The 19516-nt window shown below is 48.8% G+C and overlaps 1 protein-coding gene across 4 annotated transcripts in view; it reads right to left on the reverse strand.

Annotated features, from left to right (window-relative positions):
• Window positions 1-19516, reverse strand: part of Snx29 (sorting nexin 29) — a 405066-nt gene that overhangs the window by 163691 nt on the left and 221859 nt on the right. For 3 of the 4 annotated variants that reach the window (XM_032912855.1, XM_032912856.1, XM_032912857.1), the window contains one exon: window positions 1762-1868. The exons of the other annotated variant lie outside the window; for it this stretch is intronic. In XM_032912855.1, coding sequence (XP_032768746.1) covers window positions 1762-1868 — 107 coding nt within the window. The remainder of the gene's footprint in view (window positions 1-1761; window positions 1869-19516) is intronic. 4 annotated transcript variants of the gene reach the window in all.

Consider the following 19516-nt stretch of genomic DNA (forward strand, 5'->3'; position numbering starts at 1 on the left):
ACTCTTTGGAGGTCACAAGACATGGGCATGACATCTCAGCCTACTGCCTGGAGCTGTAGGACACACTGGAGAGTCGGACACTAGGATTACAGCAGCAGTCACATTCCCCATATGTTCCCCTGCTGGGTCACCCTACAGCTGCTGCAGCCCTCTCTTTGTGTGTGTGTGTGTGTGTGTGTGTGTGTGTGTGTGTGTGTGTGTGTGTGTGTGTTACCTGTGACAAAATACCTGGGAAGGGCAACTTAAGGAGGAAGGTTTCATTTTGGCTCATGGCTCACAGCCCATCATGACAGGGAAGCCATGCAGGAACCTGAGACTGACGCATGTGTCAGAAAACAGAGACGACGCTGGTTCTCAGCTTGCTGTCTCCTTTTTATTCAATTCAGGCCGTGGAAGGGCACTGCCCATGTTTAACAGAGGCCTTCCCTCCTCACTTAAACTAATCTAGATAATTCCTCATGGACACGCCTAGAGATTTGTCTCCTAAATGATCTTAAATCCTGTTAACAAACAATATTAATTATCATACTTGTTTTCCAAAATTCAAACCATGGGTTTCAGAGACAATCTGGAATGTGTTTGGGGCTGGATTAGTACTACAGGGCAGAACCCAGAACCTCATGCCTGGTAGTGCTCTACCACAGAGCCACCCCCAGTCCTGGGGCAGCCTCACTATTTCAGTCTTCAGCACTTGCTGCTCACCTACTATTAACAGATGGCTTCGTGGTGCTCACTGGGACCAAGGCCGCCCAGGTGCTGGGTTCTAGGCCACCATGAACAAACGTGTAGAGTCCATATGCAAATGGGGACAAACTGCATGCTTCTAAAGACAGACAGCAGGACAGCAGGAGCTCCTTCACACTGGGATGGATCATAGTGTTGGGGATCCTCCAAGTAGTCACAGCACTAAAATAAAAAATACCTCCCTCTTGGTTCTGCTAAGAAGGAAAGATGCATGGTGGCCGAAGCTCTACCCTCCCACTGCACTGGCTCCCACTGCACTGGCTCCCACTGCACTGGCCCCCACTGCACTGGCCCCCACTGCACTGGCCCCCACTGCACTGGCTCCCACTGCACTGGCCCCCACTGCACTGGCTCCCACTGCACTGGCCCCCACTGCACTGGCTCCCACTGCACTGGCTCCCCACTCCACTCCATGAGTGTTCACCACTCTCTGGGTAAAACCAGAGCATCACACAGAGCTCGAAGGGCTCCACTCATGTGAACACCAAAGTTAGCAGATGGCTGGTGTTAAGACATGCTAAAGCCACAAGAACAGACAGCAGTCTCCCCCTTCCTAATCAGAGGAGGAGGAAAAGCCATCTGGATAGTGAATGCTAGCTGAGGGGCCAGGGATTGCCACACAAGCGTGAGTACTCCGGTTTGATCCCAAAACTCACATAAAAAGTGGGGTGGTGGTGCAAAGTCAGGACTGAGGATGCAGAGAAGGAAGAATCCCCTGGGCTCCCTGGTCAGCCAGTAACCAGCAAGCTCCCTCTGACCAGACCTTCTCTCCAGGCCCAAGTTCTTCTGCGTTTAATGCTACCTGTCACGCTCTCACTCCTGCACACTTACCAGAGATCCCAAGTGTTCTAGCTAAGTAATGCTTTCCAGAGAGCAGACTCCCTTTTCTCCCTTTGTGTTCTGTCTTTCTGGTCTGTGGTGCTGGCTGCTGCTATAGCAGGAGGGCCCTCACCTAGGTCACACCTGAGCAGCCAGCATTCCAGATAACTATGGCATCGGAAATAGGGCTAACCTTACCTCAATGAGCTTCCTCTCATAGGAGCTTGCTAGTTCCTCGGCAACTTCCCCAGGCTTCTGTTCAGGGACTGTGACTTCTGCATCAACGTTCCAAAGACTGGGTACAACTTTAGGAGAAGAAAGACACTCAGGTAAGTGTTTTCACATGCATCGAAAACTACACTCCCTCATTTTAATGTTCGTATTTAATATTTGTGCACATATGTGTGCAGATGCACAATTTCTCCAAAAAAGTCTTAATAAAGAAAAAATTACAATTAGTAATTATTGTACACTACAGCACCTTACACAGTGTATCAACAGGAGTGGTTAGGGCCTTCTGAAGGAATAAAGGTTACTGGGGTTCTGCAGGAGTAAAGGTTACTGGGGTTCTGCAGGAGTAAGGGTTACTGGGGTTCTGAAGGGATAAGGGTTACTGCAGTTCTGTACAGGGTTCGGAGTTATCACCCGGAAAGCCTTGGGGAAAAGAAATGTCTTAGCAGGGCACAAGCTCATGCATACAACTTTCCTATTGGCCAAACGTCATTTTCTCAAACAAAAAGAAAACGTACTCTGGAAGGTGGTGCCTGCCTACAGTGTGCTTGGAACAGTGGTTCCACGTGCCAGGCTATGGTGCTTTGAATGAGAATGGCTTCCTTAGACTTACATGTTTGAATATTTGGTCCCAAGTTGCAGGAGCTGTTTGGGGAAGATTAAGAGGTTTGGCCTTGTTCAGGATCTGTGTCACTGGGGATCGGCTTTGAGGTCTCAAAAGGCTCAAGCAAATCAGCGTGCACTCGGTGTCCTCTGCAGATCATGTGTGAGCTCATAACTATTCCTGTGCCCATGCCTCTGCCCTGCCATCGTGGACACTATCTCTCCGTGCCATAAACCCAAGTAAACACTCTCTAAGGTGCTTTGCTCATGGTGTTTTACCATAGCAATAGAAAACTACAGAGGTAGAACCAAGAGCCATGTATAAAAACCACTTAGATGGACATCCAACAGCCTTGAGAGAGTCTCTGGGACCAGTGCATCATCACTGCAAGGCCACGCTAGGGGGGCATGCCTATCCACGAGCACCTTTTTTGGACTGAAGACCAAATAATTTAAAAAGCTGGGAATGAGCTGGGCAGCTGCAGTGATACCTGGAGAACAAGAGCAAGACCAGTGCAGCACTGGACAGAGAAAAGGCCCAGTGACGAGCTTCACAAAATGGACCAGACATGTGCTGAGAGGTGAAAAGTCCTGCAAGCCTACTAACCATCATGGGATTATACTGCAGAAGAGCCAAGGCCTGAGGTAGCTCTGGGTGACAAGGAGCAGCCTTCAGAGCTGAAGTGAAAGCTTGGGGCCTTTCTATCTTCACATGATCCATGGCTGAGTTTCAGATAACCAGCGAGCATGAGGCCATCAGCAGGAGAGGCAAGGCCATTGGTGACAATGAAATGCCCTGGGTTCTGGAACTTTAAGTTGACTTTAAGCACCACAGGAGTGACCAGCAAACCTAACACCTGAGTGACTTGAAGAAAACTTAAAGGCTCCAGTGAAGATGATTCAAGGAGCATGTTAATTTAAATTCATTTCCTTTAAAAGATGAGTTATCTTTGCTCTAAAGAAAAGGGAAAGTTGTAGAGGAAATGAAACAACAAAACTACTGAAGCTGAGCACTGGGCTGGTATGAAGTAAGGAAATTCCACCAAGTACACTGGGACTCAGGTGGAGTGACTCCCAAAAGGCTGACAGTGCCAGCCTGAGAGGCAAATAGGGAATCACAGTCCACGAGGGCAGTCAGAGTGACCGGCAGGACAGGGCTGTCCGTGGGGAAGCTAAAGTAGGTAGGTCTGCACCGAGTGAAAGCTAGGGTGCCTTACTGAAAGCAGAGGGTTGGGTTAATCCAGTGACCTCGAGTGCAGTCCCAGCATTCCAGTGTAAAGCAGCACACTCCTGCATTCAGGCTCACATGGGCTGCTTGGAGAGACTACAGGGGAATAGGAGGGAGGAGGAAGGAGAAGGAGGTGGCAGCAGTACTCCAAATTCTTATTTTAGGACAAAATAAAAGCCAGAATGGGAAGGTATAAACTCCTGAAACAAGTAGATTCCTAAAGTTAGCAGAGGACAACAGGGGAGCTTGCCTCAGGAAGTAAATGACAGGAAGCTGAAGTGCTTAAATGCAGGGAGGGGATTCCCTGTAGAAAAGGCCAAGGAAACTAAAAAACAATGAATCTGTAGAACACCAAACAACACAAAGCAGGCGAAAATGGTGAATGCAATCTCCAGGCTGCCATGTGGGATGATGTCACTTATCTGGTGCCTTAGCTGCACTTTACAGCCACCACGGCTTGATCACAAAACAACCAGAGTGATGGTGCCAAGGCTGCAGACGTGTGCTTTGTGGGTCTGAGGGAGTGAAGCAAAGGAGTTCCTCATGCTCACACGGAGTCGTCAAAAGTGCTTACAAATGAACTGCCCACATTCCAGAATGCAGCCTGCCTCCATCACCACTGTTACCAGAGTCCCGTATAAAGGCCTTGCCACCATGCCCCCATCTCATCCCGGCTCACAGGGGGACTTTCCTGTATCTCCACTGCCACAGACCCACCCTTCATCTACAGATTGGCCCTCAATCTACAGCTGGCTATTAGTAAGTGACCCCTCTCAGGCGGATAAAAAAAAAGCTTGCCTGAGACCAGTACTCTTGCAGGCCAAGGTGCCCATCCTCTGACCCTTTCCCTTCTGTGAGGTTTTTGCTTTTTAACTCGGTTTTTGCCTTTTGGCATTATTTGAAATTACTGATACCAGGCACTGTCTCTCCTTGGATTTTTAGGCCTTGACCCCCAGTCCAGTGAGGTGATGACTCACTAGACAGCTGTGAGGGAACCCCCAGACAACAGGCATCGGACATTTCCCCCTTCCTCATAAAAGTGCTCCAAACTGATCCACTTTTACAGTCAGTTCTGACCTCAAAATCCCTTAGTTACTCAATCTTAATTCAGCTGACTAACAGTATCCTAGATCCCAGCATTATTTGGGATCTATACAAACAGTGCAAACAGCCCTGTTCCTTTCCTGACTGCTCTACCCCACACTGTGTAAATGTTGTCTCTTAGTTCCTGCTGATGGATCTGTAAGTTTGTTGCAGAGTGAGAGTTGGAGCCACACCTAGCAGGAGGGCGGCAGAAGCAAAGGAGTGGGTATGCGTACACCTGGCACACAATGTCCTCCCCTGCAGCCTCCGCTCAAAACCGCTGCTGATCCGACTCTCCTGAGGTTCGTACGGATCACTTGTTTCTGTGGCTCCTGTCTCCAGGAGATCTGACTCTAAGTTCTAGAGTCTGGGCTGCTGTGCCCTCCATGTGGGCACCAATTGGTTTCTCTAGCTCCTGCAGCCTGCTGCATCTCTGGGCTGCTGCACCCACAGAGACAGCTCCTTTTCTCCAGCTCTGCCCAGTTCTTTCCCGTCTTCCAGGACTGCAGTCTCTGTAGCAGATTGGACTCTCTCCTTTGTGCCTCTAACTCCAAGCTACATGTTCTAGCTTTCTTTATGCTTTCCTGGACCTATACCTGTCAAATTTCCTTGCCTTGCCCCTAGGAGCTGCCTGCTAAGTCCTGCAGCTTCTCTGATGTTGGAACCCTTCTTCCGGGTGGAGTTCCTCATTTGTCTGTCCTCGTCCCTTAACTGTTCTTCTACGTCTCTGTGCCATACAATGTCTTTCTGGCTTCTATGCCCTTGGCACCCACTGCACAGGCTACATTCTCTCTCAGCTCTGGCCTAGAATACCAGCGTGGGTTTTACACCTAGCTGGTTTGCACCAAACTACTTACATCTTGGCTAACTGTTCAATACCAGGCTTCTAAAACCTTGAGATAAGTAAAATGTTTGTAAGTAGGGTTTGTAAAGTCCTGAGGCCTACTCGGGCTCACAGTAATACTCGTCTAGCTTCCTGGTCTTTGCTCACTTTAAGGTTTACTGATTTGGGGCTGGAGAGATGGCTCAGCAGCTAAGAGCACTGACTGCTCTTCCAGAGGTCCTGAGTTCAAATCCCAGCAACCACATGGTGGCTCACAACCATCTGTAATGGGATCTGATGCCCTCTTCTGCTGTGTCTGTACTCACATTTAAAAAAAGAAAAGATTTAGTGATTTGGGTCCCCCCCCAAAAAAAAAACCCTCAGTATTTTATAATGGTGTAAAAGGTTCAGTAAAGTCTCCCTAGGGACCGTATGTATGAATAAAAGTTTTAGTTTGATAGTAAAAGAACTTCAATTCAAAAAGTGTTATTTTTAAAGTTCAAACTTAAAAGGGATAAGTTTTAAAATCCTAATCTAATAAAAACTACTAACTCACTGTAAACTGTCAAAGATGATTAAGGCATTTAAGTTATAAATGATGGAACTCTTTAATGTATTCAGTGCTATGCTGTGGCCATGCTAAGTACTGATGCATTTGATTACAGGATAAGCATTATTTAGCCTCCTATGTAGTTTCCAAAGTTATGCCTAAAACAAGGAACAGAGTTTGTTTAATTTAAATACACTTAATAGATAATGATCCTCAAACTCTTCAGAGACCTGCTACAAAAGGCATTTCATGTTTAATGGAACGCTTCCTGTGATACCGAGATATGCCAGCTCCTGCAAGCTGCCTCAGACCTTCTCCAAAGAAGATGGCGGGCACAGAACAACTCCACCTGGAGTCTGCTTTAAATGTGGCAAGGCCAACCCTGGGTGAAAAACCTCCCTTTACCTCACCCAACACCAGGACCCTGCCCAAATGTGGACAAGCAGGACACTGGAGAGTTGATTGCCCCACTTTGCCTAGACAAGACAGGCCAGGCTCCCCAAGTTCCTCCTCCACAGGAGAGTCTGTCAGTTCTCCTGGGCCTGGCAGCTGGAGACTCATGCTGCCCTGGGCCTCTGCCTCCAACGCCATGGAGGAAGCCAAGATCACTGTCCTGGTAGCTGGTGAGTCTCCTTCAGAGGTACTGAGGCAGCTACTAAAGGAAACAGTACAACATAAAATTCAAATGGAGTATTTGGGGGAGTAGGAGTGGAGTGTTGATATCAGGAATTGCTTCCAGCTCCCACAGCTACACCATTGGTCACTGTGGCCATGGCAACAGCCATACAATCCCAGTATACCTCTGGCTTAATTCCTAACTCCACCTGGGAGCAGTTATGTCATATTCCAAATAAAGGCGGACATCTTCTGCCATCTGTCTCTTTTCCTTCTGTCATCCCTTCCCCTTGTCTCAGTCTCCCATTAAATTTCCCCATGTGTTGGTTTGGTGTGCTTTATCTGGGCATGGGCCCATATTTAAACAACATCGAGACTTTGTGTGTGTGTGTGTGTGTGTGTGTGTGTGTGTGTGTGTGTGTGTGTGTGTGTGTGTGAGAGAGAGAGAGAGAGAGAGAGAGGTTAAAGAATACTAAATAACAGTGAATCTGTGTTTCTAACTTTGATATGAAACACAGACTCAATTCTTATAAACTAAGTCATGCAGAACTGTACTCCATACAAATTCAAAAACTTAACTTTGAAATGGGACTTAGAAAAGCTGGGAAACACTGGCAGTGTTGTACCCCTGCTTTCCCCGCACAGGAGGTGGTGCACCCCTGCTTTCCCCGAACAGGACGTGGTACACCCCTGCAATGCCTACACAGGACATGGTGCACCCCTGCAATGCCCGCACAGGACGTGGTGCACCCCTGCAATGCCCGCACAGGACGTGGTGCACCCCTGCAATGCCCGCACAGGACGGACGTGGTGCACCCCTGCAATGCCCGCACAGGACGTGGTGCACCCCTGCAATGCCCAGACAGGAGGTGGTGCACCCCTGCAATGCCCGCACAGGACGTGGTGCACCCCTGCAATCCCCGCACAGGAGGTGGTGCACCCCTGCAATCCCCGCACAGGAGGTGGTGCACCCCTGCAATGCCCAGACAGGAGGTGGTGCACCCCTGCAGTGCCCGCACAGGAGGTGGTGCACCCCTGCAATGCCCGCACAGGAGGTGGTGCACCCCTCTAGTGCCCGCACAGGAGGTGGTGCACCCCTGCAGTGCCCGCACAGGAGGTGGTGCACCCCTCTAGTGCCCGCACAGGAGGTGGTGCACCCCTGCAGTGTCCGCACAGGAGGTGGTGCACCCCTGCAGTGTCCGCACAGGAGGTGGTGCACCCCTGCAGTGCCCGCACAGGAGGTGGTGCACCCCTGCAGTGCCCGCTCAGGAGGCGGAGGCAAGCATATTGGAGTTAAGCTCATCTTTGACAACAGAGCACTTGAGGTAGGTGACTGTCTCAGGACTGTCTCAAAACAAGAAAGAGGGCAGGTGAAATGGCTCAGTGAGTGATGGTTCTTCACAGCCAAGCCTACTGACCTGAGCTCATTCCCAGAACCCACATGGCAGGAATAGTGCAGTCATAAACACACACACACACACACACACACACACACACACACACACACACACACACACACCCAAACATACAAAAATTAAAATAGTAACAAAGAGATTAAATCAGGGGCCTGTTGGGGCTCTTAGTCTCATTAATAAAACAATTTGTTGACTGAATTGGAAATGAGAGAACCTTATTAGAGATTAAGAGAGAGAAAGCCCCGTGGGTGAGCAGGCTGTTCATCCCAGCAGCTACCCAGAGAAGAATAGAGGACAAAAGGAAAGGAAAAGAAAGGAAAACAGGACAAACCACGTGAGTTAAACCTGCAGGGGTCAGCAAGGGTCATCAGAAGGCTGCAGGCAGACAACATATGGTGCAGGAGGACTGCTTTAGAGAAAAGGCCACAGATGTAAGGAAGGGGTGCTTACAACAGAAACAGAGAAGAAAGGAAAAGTTATACTTCCTGAGCAGTTCAAAAGAAGCAGGCCACCCTACAAGGGAGCATGGCTGCGCTCCTTGAGACTGAACTAGGGATAGAATTCTGACATCACCTCAGTAAAAACTGTTCCTCTGCCTCTTTAGTGTGGCATACAGCAAGTCTATTCTCTAGTGGTGATCCCTTGAGCAGGTCATGGGTCCACCAAACTGGATTAACTCTTAAGGAAGAATACAAGGGCATGTCTCCACCTATGAGTAGATCCCATTCTTTAATAGCAGCAATGCCAGCAGCAGGACAGAACCCCGAGCCGTTGTTAACTATCCAATGTCTGTAGTCAACAGTCCCTAGGGTCTGCCCCCCCTAGTGCCCCTCAGATCTTTGCCTAGGGTGTCTTTCTCTACACGGAGTCCCTGCCTGTTAAGAAGATGTACGCCCTAACCCATCTGAGCCATGAAGCCATCAGCCTTCCCCCAGGGCTCAAGAACCTGAGTGTACTTAAGAAGAATCAGCAATATTCCATGCTGGGCAAGGCAGACAGAAAGCAGGCTTTTTTCACATTGGAGTCTATGTTGGCTCTTTTGGGTTTTGTGTGTGCATTTGGTTTTGGTTTTTAGTGCTTTTTTATGAGAGAGAAAGAACAGAAGTTGGGTGAGTAGGGAGGTGGGTAAGAAAGAATATGATCACAATATATTATATAAATTATATAAAAATATATAATGTTATATATAATATTATATAAATTATATAAAATATATATTATATTATATTATATTATATATAAAAATTAAATTATGTTTTGTTTAATGCACACAGGCATTCTCGTGAGAGTGGTGTCAGAGGCTAATTTCGGGTAGTCTGTTCTCTTTCCATCACGTGGGTCCTGAGAAATGAACTCGGATCACCAGGCTTGGTGGCAGGCACTTTCACCCACTGAGCTACTGCCATGGCCTAGAACATCTTCTTACCTTCCAGGCTGGGAGCAGACTCTGAAGTCATGAAGATTTCTCACAGACCAGGTGACTTTCTTCTGCAACGTCCCAGCCTCCTGCTGGCCTGCTTTAGCTCCTACAGCTTTGCAGGCCAGTCAGACACTTTACTTCTTTGTGCAAATGACGTCAGACCTGAGCCCGAGCGCCATGCCTTTCTCATCGGCTCGCAGCCACTAGTGTGGCACCTCACACTTCTCAACAAGAGAGCACCGTGGACCCTAAATTCCACTGAGGAGAGAACACCCCACAGGCGGCGGCCTCTCTCGACTCCTGATTGGTTTTAATAAAACGCTGATGACCTAAGGCAAAAGAGGAGAGAGACTGAAGGGAGTGGCGCTGTGTGAGGAAGAAGCTGGCCCCGTGTTAGAGACTGAGGCAACAAGCCATGCAGCAGACAGAATAAGCGAAAGTGGTAAGAGCTGGTTGTGGACTGGAATAACACAAGGCCTCCATCATTACTGAGAACACAGCGGGGCACAGAAAGGCCTTATAGCTGTAGGACACCATGTAGCTCCCTATGCCCAAGTTGGGATGTGATGAGGCCAGCGATGTATCATGAAGTTACACTACAACATCCGACTTGCTTTGCTCTTAGTCATGTCAAGATGACGTCCTTAGCCTTGAGTGAGCAAATCTGCACCACTCTCCACCATTCATGCATCATCTAAAATAAGTCCAGGTGAGGATCGAATTCTCAATGTCAACACTGACAACGATACAAACATCGGTCAGAGCAGAACTTGGTGAGCTGCCTCTTTCCTGAGTCTGCTCTCCTGGTCCTGATATGGAAGGGAAGCTGAGCGTACTTCCTGTTTCTGTGTCCGCTCTTGTCGCCTGTCGAAAGGGTGGTCTCTTTCTTCCTGTTTCCGTGTCCGCTCTTGTCGCCTGTCGAAAGGGTGGTCTCCTTCTCTGTGACCCCAAATCTACTGTTACATTCCCCAGGAGGAATGCCTGTCTGTTTGTGCTAACAAGAGCTGGTTCTGAATTTAGGAACACAAGGCACAGAAACAGTCAACAATTCATATTAACTGCTCCCCTCTCTTTCCGCCCCCCCTGTTTTTTGTTGTCTGTCTTAGTAGGTAGCATCTCTGGCTGGCACAAACTGTCAGCCACCTATCTCTGCCTTCCAATTGCTAGGATCACAGGTGCACCCCACTGAGCGCAGCAATACACTCTTAAAGCTAAACTGTAATCAATAACGATTCACTCCTTGTCTTGAATCACTTTCACAGTGTAAAGGAAGCCCTGAGCAAAACCCACAGCTGCTGGGGCCTCACAGGCCAGGACACTTTCCTGAGCTGTGCTGATAACTGTACACTGCACAGAAAAGGCCAGCACAGACGCAGGTCAGAAACAAAAGTAGTCCAGGCACGGTGACATGTGGCTGCAATCCCAGGACTCAGGTAAGGAAGGAGGACACATTTGCATAGTCTTGTCTACATGGTGAGACCCTTAGCCAAACAGGGAGAGGGGGGATGAGGGGAAGGAGGCAAGGGAGAGGAAAGAAAAATAATACGATTATCTGTATTTAATGGGTTCATCACATGTGAAACCTACATCCCCTTCAGCAGGGTCACAGAAAATCAAAACCATGACCCTTCTTCAACTCACATAGCACTTTGTGCTCACTGGCGCCAGACACAAGTCATTGACTACCCTTTGCCTAGCACAGCATCTACCAGTGAACACTCACCACTCCACTTCCTGCCCTCTCTGCAGTTAGTAGTCTCCACCTGTGTTTCCATGGAAGCATAATTATATACTCCAAATAGAAAAATAACGATCTGACAAAAAGTAATCAAAACCAGCTTCCCCCGTGACATGCACTGAGCCACTGCGCCAATAGACACACGCACATTTACTCAGCATTGGAACTAGGGTTGTGTGTGTCTGCTGTTTGTTAAGACAGGGTTGTCTACATAGTCCTGGCTGTCCTGGGACTTGGGAGACCTCTGCCTCCCAAATGCTGGGATTAAAGGAACGTAACCACCACAGCCGGGAAAAAAACTCACGTGCACATGAGCACAGAGGCACAGAGGTGTGCACATGAGCACAGAGGCACAGAGGTTCCGGCCTAAAGCTAGAGTTACAGACGATTGTGAGTCACCCGACATGAATGCTGGGAACTAAACTCTTAACCACTGAGCTGTGTCTCCAGGCCCTCCAGAACTGTTCTTCATGGTCCAGGAAAGCTGAGGGTTATTGGACAGTAGGGCCATTCAAACTTGGGAGACCACTGCGGAGTCTGAGGCCTTGGGTTGCTGCAGCTCAAAAAGTATTTGGAGGCATCTGTGGTGAGTGACATGAAGCAGGTGACTCTGCTGCTAGTCTCACTCATAGGCACCAAGGAACACAACAGGCTTCTTCCTAAATCTTCCTAAAGAAACTACACATCTTGGAAGCAGCATACAGTATGATAAGGATCTAGGTTTTCTCTTAGTTTGAACAAGTATACAGTGACCCAGTGCATACAGTGTGCAACTGCTGGGGAGAGAGGCACTTCAAACCCAAGGACAGATTCCTAGAATACCGTAGTGCACATAAGAAAATGTACCAACGGCGACAGATAGAGACCAGTCTCTATGTGGTGGAGGGTCTGGGATGCTTCCAGACTCCAGAGCATAAGCGTACCTCCTAGGTGAGATATTGATGACCCCAAGACATCAGGTCCCAGACTGTTGCAGCAAAGACCATCCCTAATAGCCAGAGGTGGGAATGGAGATTGAGGCATGGAGTGCTAAGGCTAGGTGCTTGAGGTTCAAGATCAAGCGCATCCATTCACCAGTGTAATCTATGGCCAAGGTTTTCAAGTGTTCACTCCCCTGTTAGCAAATGAACCAGCACCTAGACAAGAGACATGTTTAAGGGACTAAAATGAATTAAGTGGAACCATGAAGTTCACATTGATCAGGGATTAAGAAGTAAGTGATTTGGGGTGTTGGAAAACAGTAAAAGTATCCTCCCGTGGAGGAAGCATGCTAATTAAATCAGAGCAAGCAAAGGCTTCAGTAGGGAGGTGCTGTCTGATCAGAGCCCTACAATGTTCTAGGACTTCAAAGAGAGCAGTGAGGCTAAAGCATAATGGAGAGACAGACAGACAGACACAGACACACAGACACAGACACACAGACACAGACAGAGAAAGACAGAGATATAAAGAGGGAGACAGAGAGAAAAGAGAGCACAAAGACCAGAGAAAGCACAGTCAAGGCTTTTATTCTCAACAACAAAAAGGGAGTCCCTAGAAGGAGATTCCAAACCCTAACCCTAGCCCTGTGTGCCCAAACTTGGAACCTCAGCTCTTTCCAGTGTCCACACTGTGTCCTACCTTCTCTGGAGCCAGCATCCCCTGTTCCCTAGGGGCCACTGTGGCATACTTCTGAGGCCACACCAGAAAGTTCAGCACAAACACTCTCATGAAGGAATGCAGTCTAATGTTTTGGTTAGTATAAGATACTAACCAATGAGAGTATAAGAGCACTGTACATCCAAATTCTCCACAAGGTTGAATTTTTAAAAAACATGGCATCAGCCAAAATTATAGAGCCATGTTTTACAACACATCCATCAGAAAGTGGGACCCGCACTGCTGTCAACGTTGGTCAGAGGAGCTTCTTTCTGAAGCGACTACAGAGGCCATAGCTGCTTAGTGGGCAGCAGTGACTACGGAGGCCAGAGCTGTCACCAGATCCTTCCCAAATGTATTTCCACCTGCCAGTGTGGTGCAGCCTAGAGGGGTCTGGTGCAGATTTCAATGCTATGCTTCCCCATTAGAGAAAAGCCATTTGACTGCAATAACCACTTACTCACTGGAGTAAAGCACATGGATCAGCATGCTAGCCAGAGTAGTTTCTCACTCAGAGTGCAGCTGTGTGAAGGCATGTTCCTCGGCAGAATCTAGGCTGTACTTGCAGCCGTACGGGTCCCTAAGTGTCACCTGCCAGAGAAGGGACGAGGTGGCCTGGATGACTCCATGTGTCATTTCTAACACATCTTGCTCCTAAACAGCTGTTAGGTCCTAAAACCTGGGACAAATGGCCCAGGTCACATAATCAAAGTGGACACTGGCCACCAGGTTCTCCCAGCATCCCTCAGTCTCTACCTATTACCCGATCCTCCTGGCTAACATACCCCATAACCCATCCTACACTTCTCCAGCCCAGGCACTGGGCTGCCCTTCCCTCAGTTCTCCTTCACTATGTAATCCAACCATTTTGGCTTACTGTTTGGGTCTCCTGGTTATTGCACTTGGTCCCCCTATCTCTCCTCTCCTTTCTTTTACTTCCCTTCCTCTCCTCACATGGCTCTAGCTCATGTCCACTCTGAACTCTTCCAGATGTCTGCTTCTGGCTATGCTCTCCCACCCATCTACAATAAACCTTCTCCTCCATTATATCTAAGGACAGTCAGGTTTCCTTTTTTTTTTTTTTTTAACTCACAAGTCACAGCAAAAACTCAGCTGGAAAATTGATGTGATGACAGAAAGCATAAGGCATAATCTCCTTAGGTGGGACAGCTGCTGGAAGTGCACACAGTACCACAGCACCACAGCGCCACAGCGCCACAGTGCCACAGAGCCACAGAGCCACAGCGCCACAGAGCCACAGCGCCACAGAGCCACAGAGCCACAGCGCCACAGAGCCACAGAGCCACAGCGCCACAGAGACACAGAGACACAGAGCCACAGAGCCACAGCGACACAGAGACACAGAGATACAGAGACACAGAGACACAGAGACACAGAGACACAGAGCCACAGCGCCACAGAGACACAGAGACACAGAGACACAGAGACACAGCAACACAGAGCCACAGCACAGCGCCACAGCGCCACAGAGCCACAGCGCCACAGCGCCACAGAGCCACAGCGCCACAGAGACACAGAGACACAGAGACACAGCGACACAGAGACACAGAGATACAGAGACACAGAGACACAGCAACACAGCGCCACAGAGCCACAGAGATACAGAGACACAGAGACACAGAGACACAGAGCCACAACACCACAGCGCCACAGAGCCACAGCGACACAGAGCCACAGCGACACAGAGCCACAGCACCACAGAGCCACAGCACCACAGAGCCACAGCGCCACAGAGCCACAACACCACAGAGCCACAGAGCCACAGAGCCACAGCGCCACAGCGACACAGAGCCACAACACCACAGAGCCACAGAGCCACAGCGACACAGAGCCACAACACCACAGAGCCACAGCGCCACAGAGCCACAGAGACACAGAGACACAGAGCCACAGCGACACAGAGACACAGAGATACAGAGACACAGAGACACAGCAACACAGCGCCACAGAGCCACAGAGATACAGAGACACAGAGCCACAGAGCCACAGCGACACAGAGCCACAGAGCGCCACAGAGCCACAGAGCCACAGAGCCACAGCGACACAGAGCCACAACACCACAGAGCCACAGCGACACAGAGACACAGAGCCACAGAGCCACAGCGACACAGAGATACAGAGCCACAGAGCCACAGCAACACAGCCACAGAGCCACAGAGACACAGAGACACAGAGCCACAGCGACACAGAGCCACAGAGCCACAGAGCCACAGAGACACAGAGACACAGAGCCACAGCATGTACATGAGCCACAGGCGCCACAGAGCCACAGAGCATACCTGCCACAGAAACCACAAGCCACAGCCACAGAGACACAGAGCCACAGAGACACAGCGCCACAGAGACACAGCGCCACAGCGCCACAGAGCCACAGCGCCACAGAGCCACAGCGACACAGAGCCACAGAGACACAGAGACACAGAGCCACAGCGCCACAGAGCCACAGCAACACAGAGCCACAGCGCCACAGCGCCACAGACCACAGAGCCACAGCGAGCCACAGAGCCACAGCGCCACAGAGCCACAGAGCCACAGCGCCACAGCACCACAGAGCCACAGCGCCACAGAGCCACAGAGCCAAGCGCCACAGCACCAAGCAGTGCTTCTGCAGCAGGGACAAGAGCTGAAGTGTGCACAGCTGTCCAGGTTTTCACACCTGTTGCTTTGGAGTGTGGCAAGCACCGGGTTAGTGTTTTCATCCTAAATTTCCAAAATCATTTGTGCATGTTGAAATAAGCAAGTGAGCCATCCCATTTTAGAAAAGCAGAGCTACCCCCACCAGAGGCAGAGGCTGTATATCTGCACACCCTGGGTGAGCATGGCCTACCATGCTGAGGTGAACATGGCCTACCATGCTGTGGTGTGCATGGCCTACAGTGCTGAGGTGAGCATGGCCTACAGTGCTGGAGTGAGTGTGGCCCACCATGCTTAGGTGTAGCTTCATAAACAAGAGCAGAATACACATGCTATAGAACTTAGGGCCAAAGGGGCCTGGCTCAAATCCTGAGTCAGTCACTTCCTGCAAATATGGCTACCTGGGCACAGTCTCCTGCTGTGGAGATAAATCCTCTCCTCTGGCAGGGTAATGTTGAAGGAATCTATACAGAAACGGGTGAGGCAGTCAACTGGATGCTTAAGATATCCACCCAGGTGACACTTCCCATCTTTCTGAATCCACAAGACAGTCAGATCCGGGAGGTCACTAAACAGCTCTTCAATACTGATCTCAGGAGCCATCATCACCTGACTGGATGTGGAAAGCTGACTACAGCCGCCTCTCGCTCGCCCAGCTACTGGGGAGGTTTGTGGCACATGTGTAAGTAAGCAAGCATGTTCAGCCTCCACTTCTAGTCCTTTAAAAAGGCAAATCTACTTTCTCCAGTGGTTTTATTTCTCTAAAGGGTCACTTTCTCAGCCTACATAAGAGCTCATGTTCTCAGGATACTGACAAAAGTCATAGGTACTGAGTTTGAGGACAGAGACAACCTGGGCTACAAAGTGAGAGGCTTGATCTCAAAATAAATAAAAATTGAAAATAATAATGTTACTGCCGAAAGAAAGCAATCCTTTTTTACACTTCCAGGCTTTAATCTGACCTACATACGAAACCTGAATATCAAGGAAGGGTGGAGACCGAACCCAGCCATCCTGTGACACTCACACATATTTATGAGGGTACTACAACCCACATCACTGTGTACACTCAAAACTGGCCCACTGCTGGTTATAAATTATATCAACTGTAGCCATCATAAAAGCTTGATTATAGGATCACTCCTGGCCACACACTTGCTAAGATGTCCACATGTGAATTCATGTACCCTTACTGCTTTTCCTTTTCTATGATGTACTACAGCTCTCTCACTCCTAGTGAGTCATGGCGCCTCTAGTCCAGACGGCCCTGGCATCAATCCCAGCCATTTTATCACAATTTGAAACACAAGTCTCACCATCCCAGGTCAAAGAGCACTGCTACAGCCATTCATGTGAGATCACAACGAGGGTCAATAGGGAGAGCATTTAAATATGGCAACCAACAGAGCCCCAGAGTTCTCTGTGATGGCCATCTGCCACCATGCTTCTGTGGGCCTCCCTCAGCTTCCAGACTTAGCAACCCAAGCACAAAGCTCCTGGGGTCCATACCTGTACAACCATTTTTTTTTTTTAATTTAAGACAGCTAACTACCATTCATTTTAAAACTAGATCCATAGGAAACAAGATAAAGAGGCTGGCAAAGCTGAGAACAAGCTACCCACCCAGTGACCAGCCTAAAAGAGCCCAAAAGAGCAGGCAAGAGAAGAAAGCCTGTAAACGTCTCAAATATACTCAGAAATGAGAGAGCTTCAGGCCATGGCGGACCTCAAAGGGCCCAAGATCAAGAACATAGACTCCTGGTGTGAGAGAAACAAGATTGGCTACCTGAAAAAAATCTGCAATTTCTGAAGACATTTTCCAGCCCATGGGCAACATAAGCAAACTGCAATTGTGGTTTAAGCACAGAATTGTGATTAACTCAATTGTTCCTGTTTAAAGGAAACACAGGGACAAAGAGTGGAGCCAAGACCAAAGGAAAGGCCATCCAGAAACTGCCCCACCTGGAAATCCATCCCATCTGCAGACACCAAACCCAGACACTATTGCTGATGCCAAGAAGCACTTGGTGACAGGAACCTGGTATAGCTGTCCCCTGAGAGGTTCTGCCAGAGCCTGTCTAATACAGATGCAGATGCTCAAAGCCAACTATCGGACTGAACATGGGGACCCCAATGGAAGAGTTAGAGGAAGGACTGAAGGAGCTGAAGGGGTTTGCAACCCCATAGGAAGAACAACAATATCAACAAACCTGACCCTCCAGAGCTCCCAGGGACTAAACCACCAACCAAAGAGTACACATGGAGGGACCCATGACTCCAGCTGCATATGTAGCAAAGGATGGCCTTATCTGACATCAATGGAAGGTCAGGCCCTTGATCCTGTGGAGATTCATGCCCCAGTGTAGGGGAATGAGGCAGAAGTAGGTGGGTGGTGGGAGCACACTCATAGAGGCAGGGGGAGGAGGGATGAGATGGGGGTTGCAGAGGGGAAACTGGGAAGGCAGGCAACATTTGAAATGTAAATAAAATAACCAATTTTTTAAAAGATGATTTTTGTTCAGAAGAAAGGTGAAAAGAACTTCACATAATTAATGTGGAAATTCTGAAATATGTCCCTGGTCCAGGGATCTTCAAGGACAAGTATAATGGCTGAAACTAGAGATGCCTACAGCACAGATAGGAAAAAGAAATATCATCCTTGAAATTCAAGGTCATGGCAAAGTCTACTGCTTCAAGGCAGAAAAGATACATTTAGAAAAGAAATCATGTTGAAAGCTTACTCCCTTATGAATTCTCGAGAGCGACAAAGGGTCAGGTCACAGTGGAAAGAAAACAAACAAGGCACCCCAGAGCAGCACAAGACACGGCCATGCAGCTGCACCTCCTAAGAGGACACAAGAATAGAATCAAGGAAAGTAGGTTCATGTAGAGAAGGCCAGGGCAGAGAGGCCACATTAACAGGATCGATAACGATGACTCGGCAAGACAGGGGGCCAAGCAGATATAGAAAGAGGATGGGGAGGGATGAGAGGCATGTTCACATTGTGGTGACCTGGCCAGGGAGGTCTCTAGATTATGGTGCTCTTGAGATGAGCTGTGGACACCCTTAGCTGAGAAACAGACGGGGAGGAAGGGTATTAAAATGCAGACTCCTTGGCTTTGCTTGTTGGAAATTAATTATGTAGGTCTGAGGGGAGGTCTAAGAATCAGCATTTTAATTAATATTAAAGGTGATTTCTACATGCACAATAATAGTCTGAGAAGCAGAACCTGATAAAAAGATATCCCAAAGGCAAAACAAACCCACTTGAGGAGTAGCCCTAATGCTCACTACTCCAGCAACTGTCGTGAGTGATATACACCTCCAGGCAACGCAGTGAGGCCTGTGCACAGCATGTGGAAGCGGAGCTGTCTGCCCTCGTGTCTCCTGGGCATGTCTGCTCTGAAAGGAAGCTGACCGTCTTCCCACTACCAGAAACTCACCAGTGTGGCTGATGGAGGCTAACTTCCTACTCTGTGTGAGACGTGTGTGGCTGCAGGAACTGTAGCTGATGCTCTGTGAAAATGAAGATTATATGATCTGCACCTTTCACCAAGCAGAGTGGTCTCTGTTTATGTGTAACCAGTGGACAAAGGAGGGGAACAAAGAGCCAATCACAGAGTGCACTGGGCGTGGGAGCACACGCATGTTCTTGATATAGTGATTTACATACATCAGAAGCAGCAGGAGGAGGGTATACCTAGACGTGCCTTGACACCTGTGGGTCTAAGGGGCTGGCAGAATCCACCAGCTAAGACGGTGCTCACCACAGTGGTTGAACTTGTCAGTTTGGTTAGACTAGTATCTCTGGGTGTGTCAGTGATGGGCTTTCCTAAAACAATTAGATCAGGAGGTTCTGACCTCATCAGCATGTTAACCCCTTGATGGGTTCATCATGTGACAAACTTCTGGGAAGGAGTAAAAAATATAATATGGGTTGTCTGGAGAGAACA

This window comes from Rattus rattus, chromosome 9 (assembly GCF_011064425.1).
Source record: "Rattus rattus isolate New Zealand chromosome 9, Rrattus_CSIRO_v1, whole genome shotgun sequence".
Classification (NCBI taxonomy): Eukaryota; Metazoa; Chordata; class Mammalia; order Rodentia; family Muridae; genus Rattus; species Rattus rattus.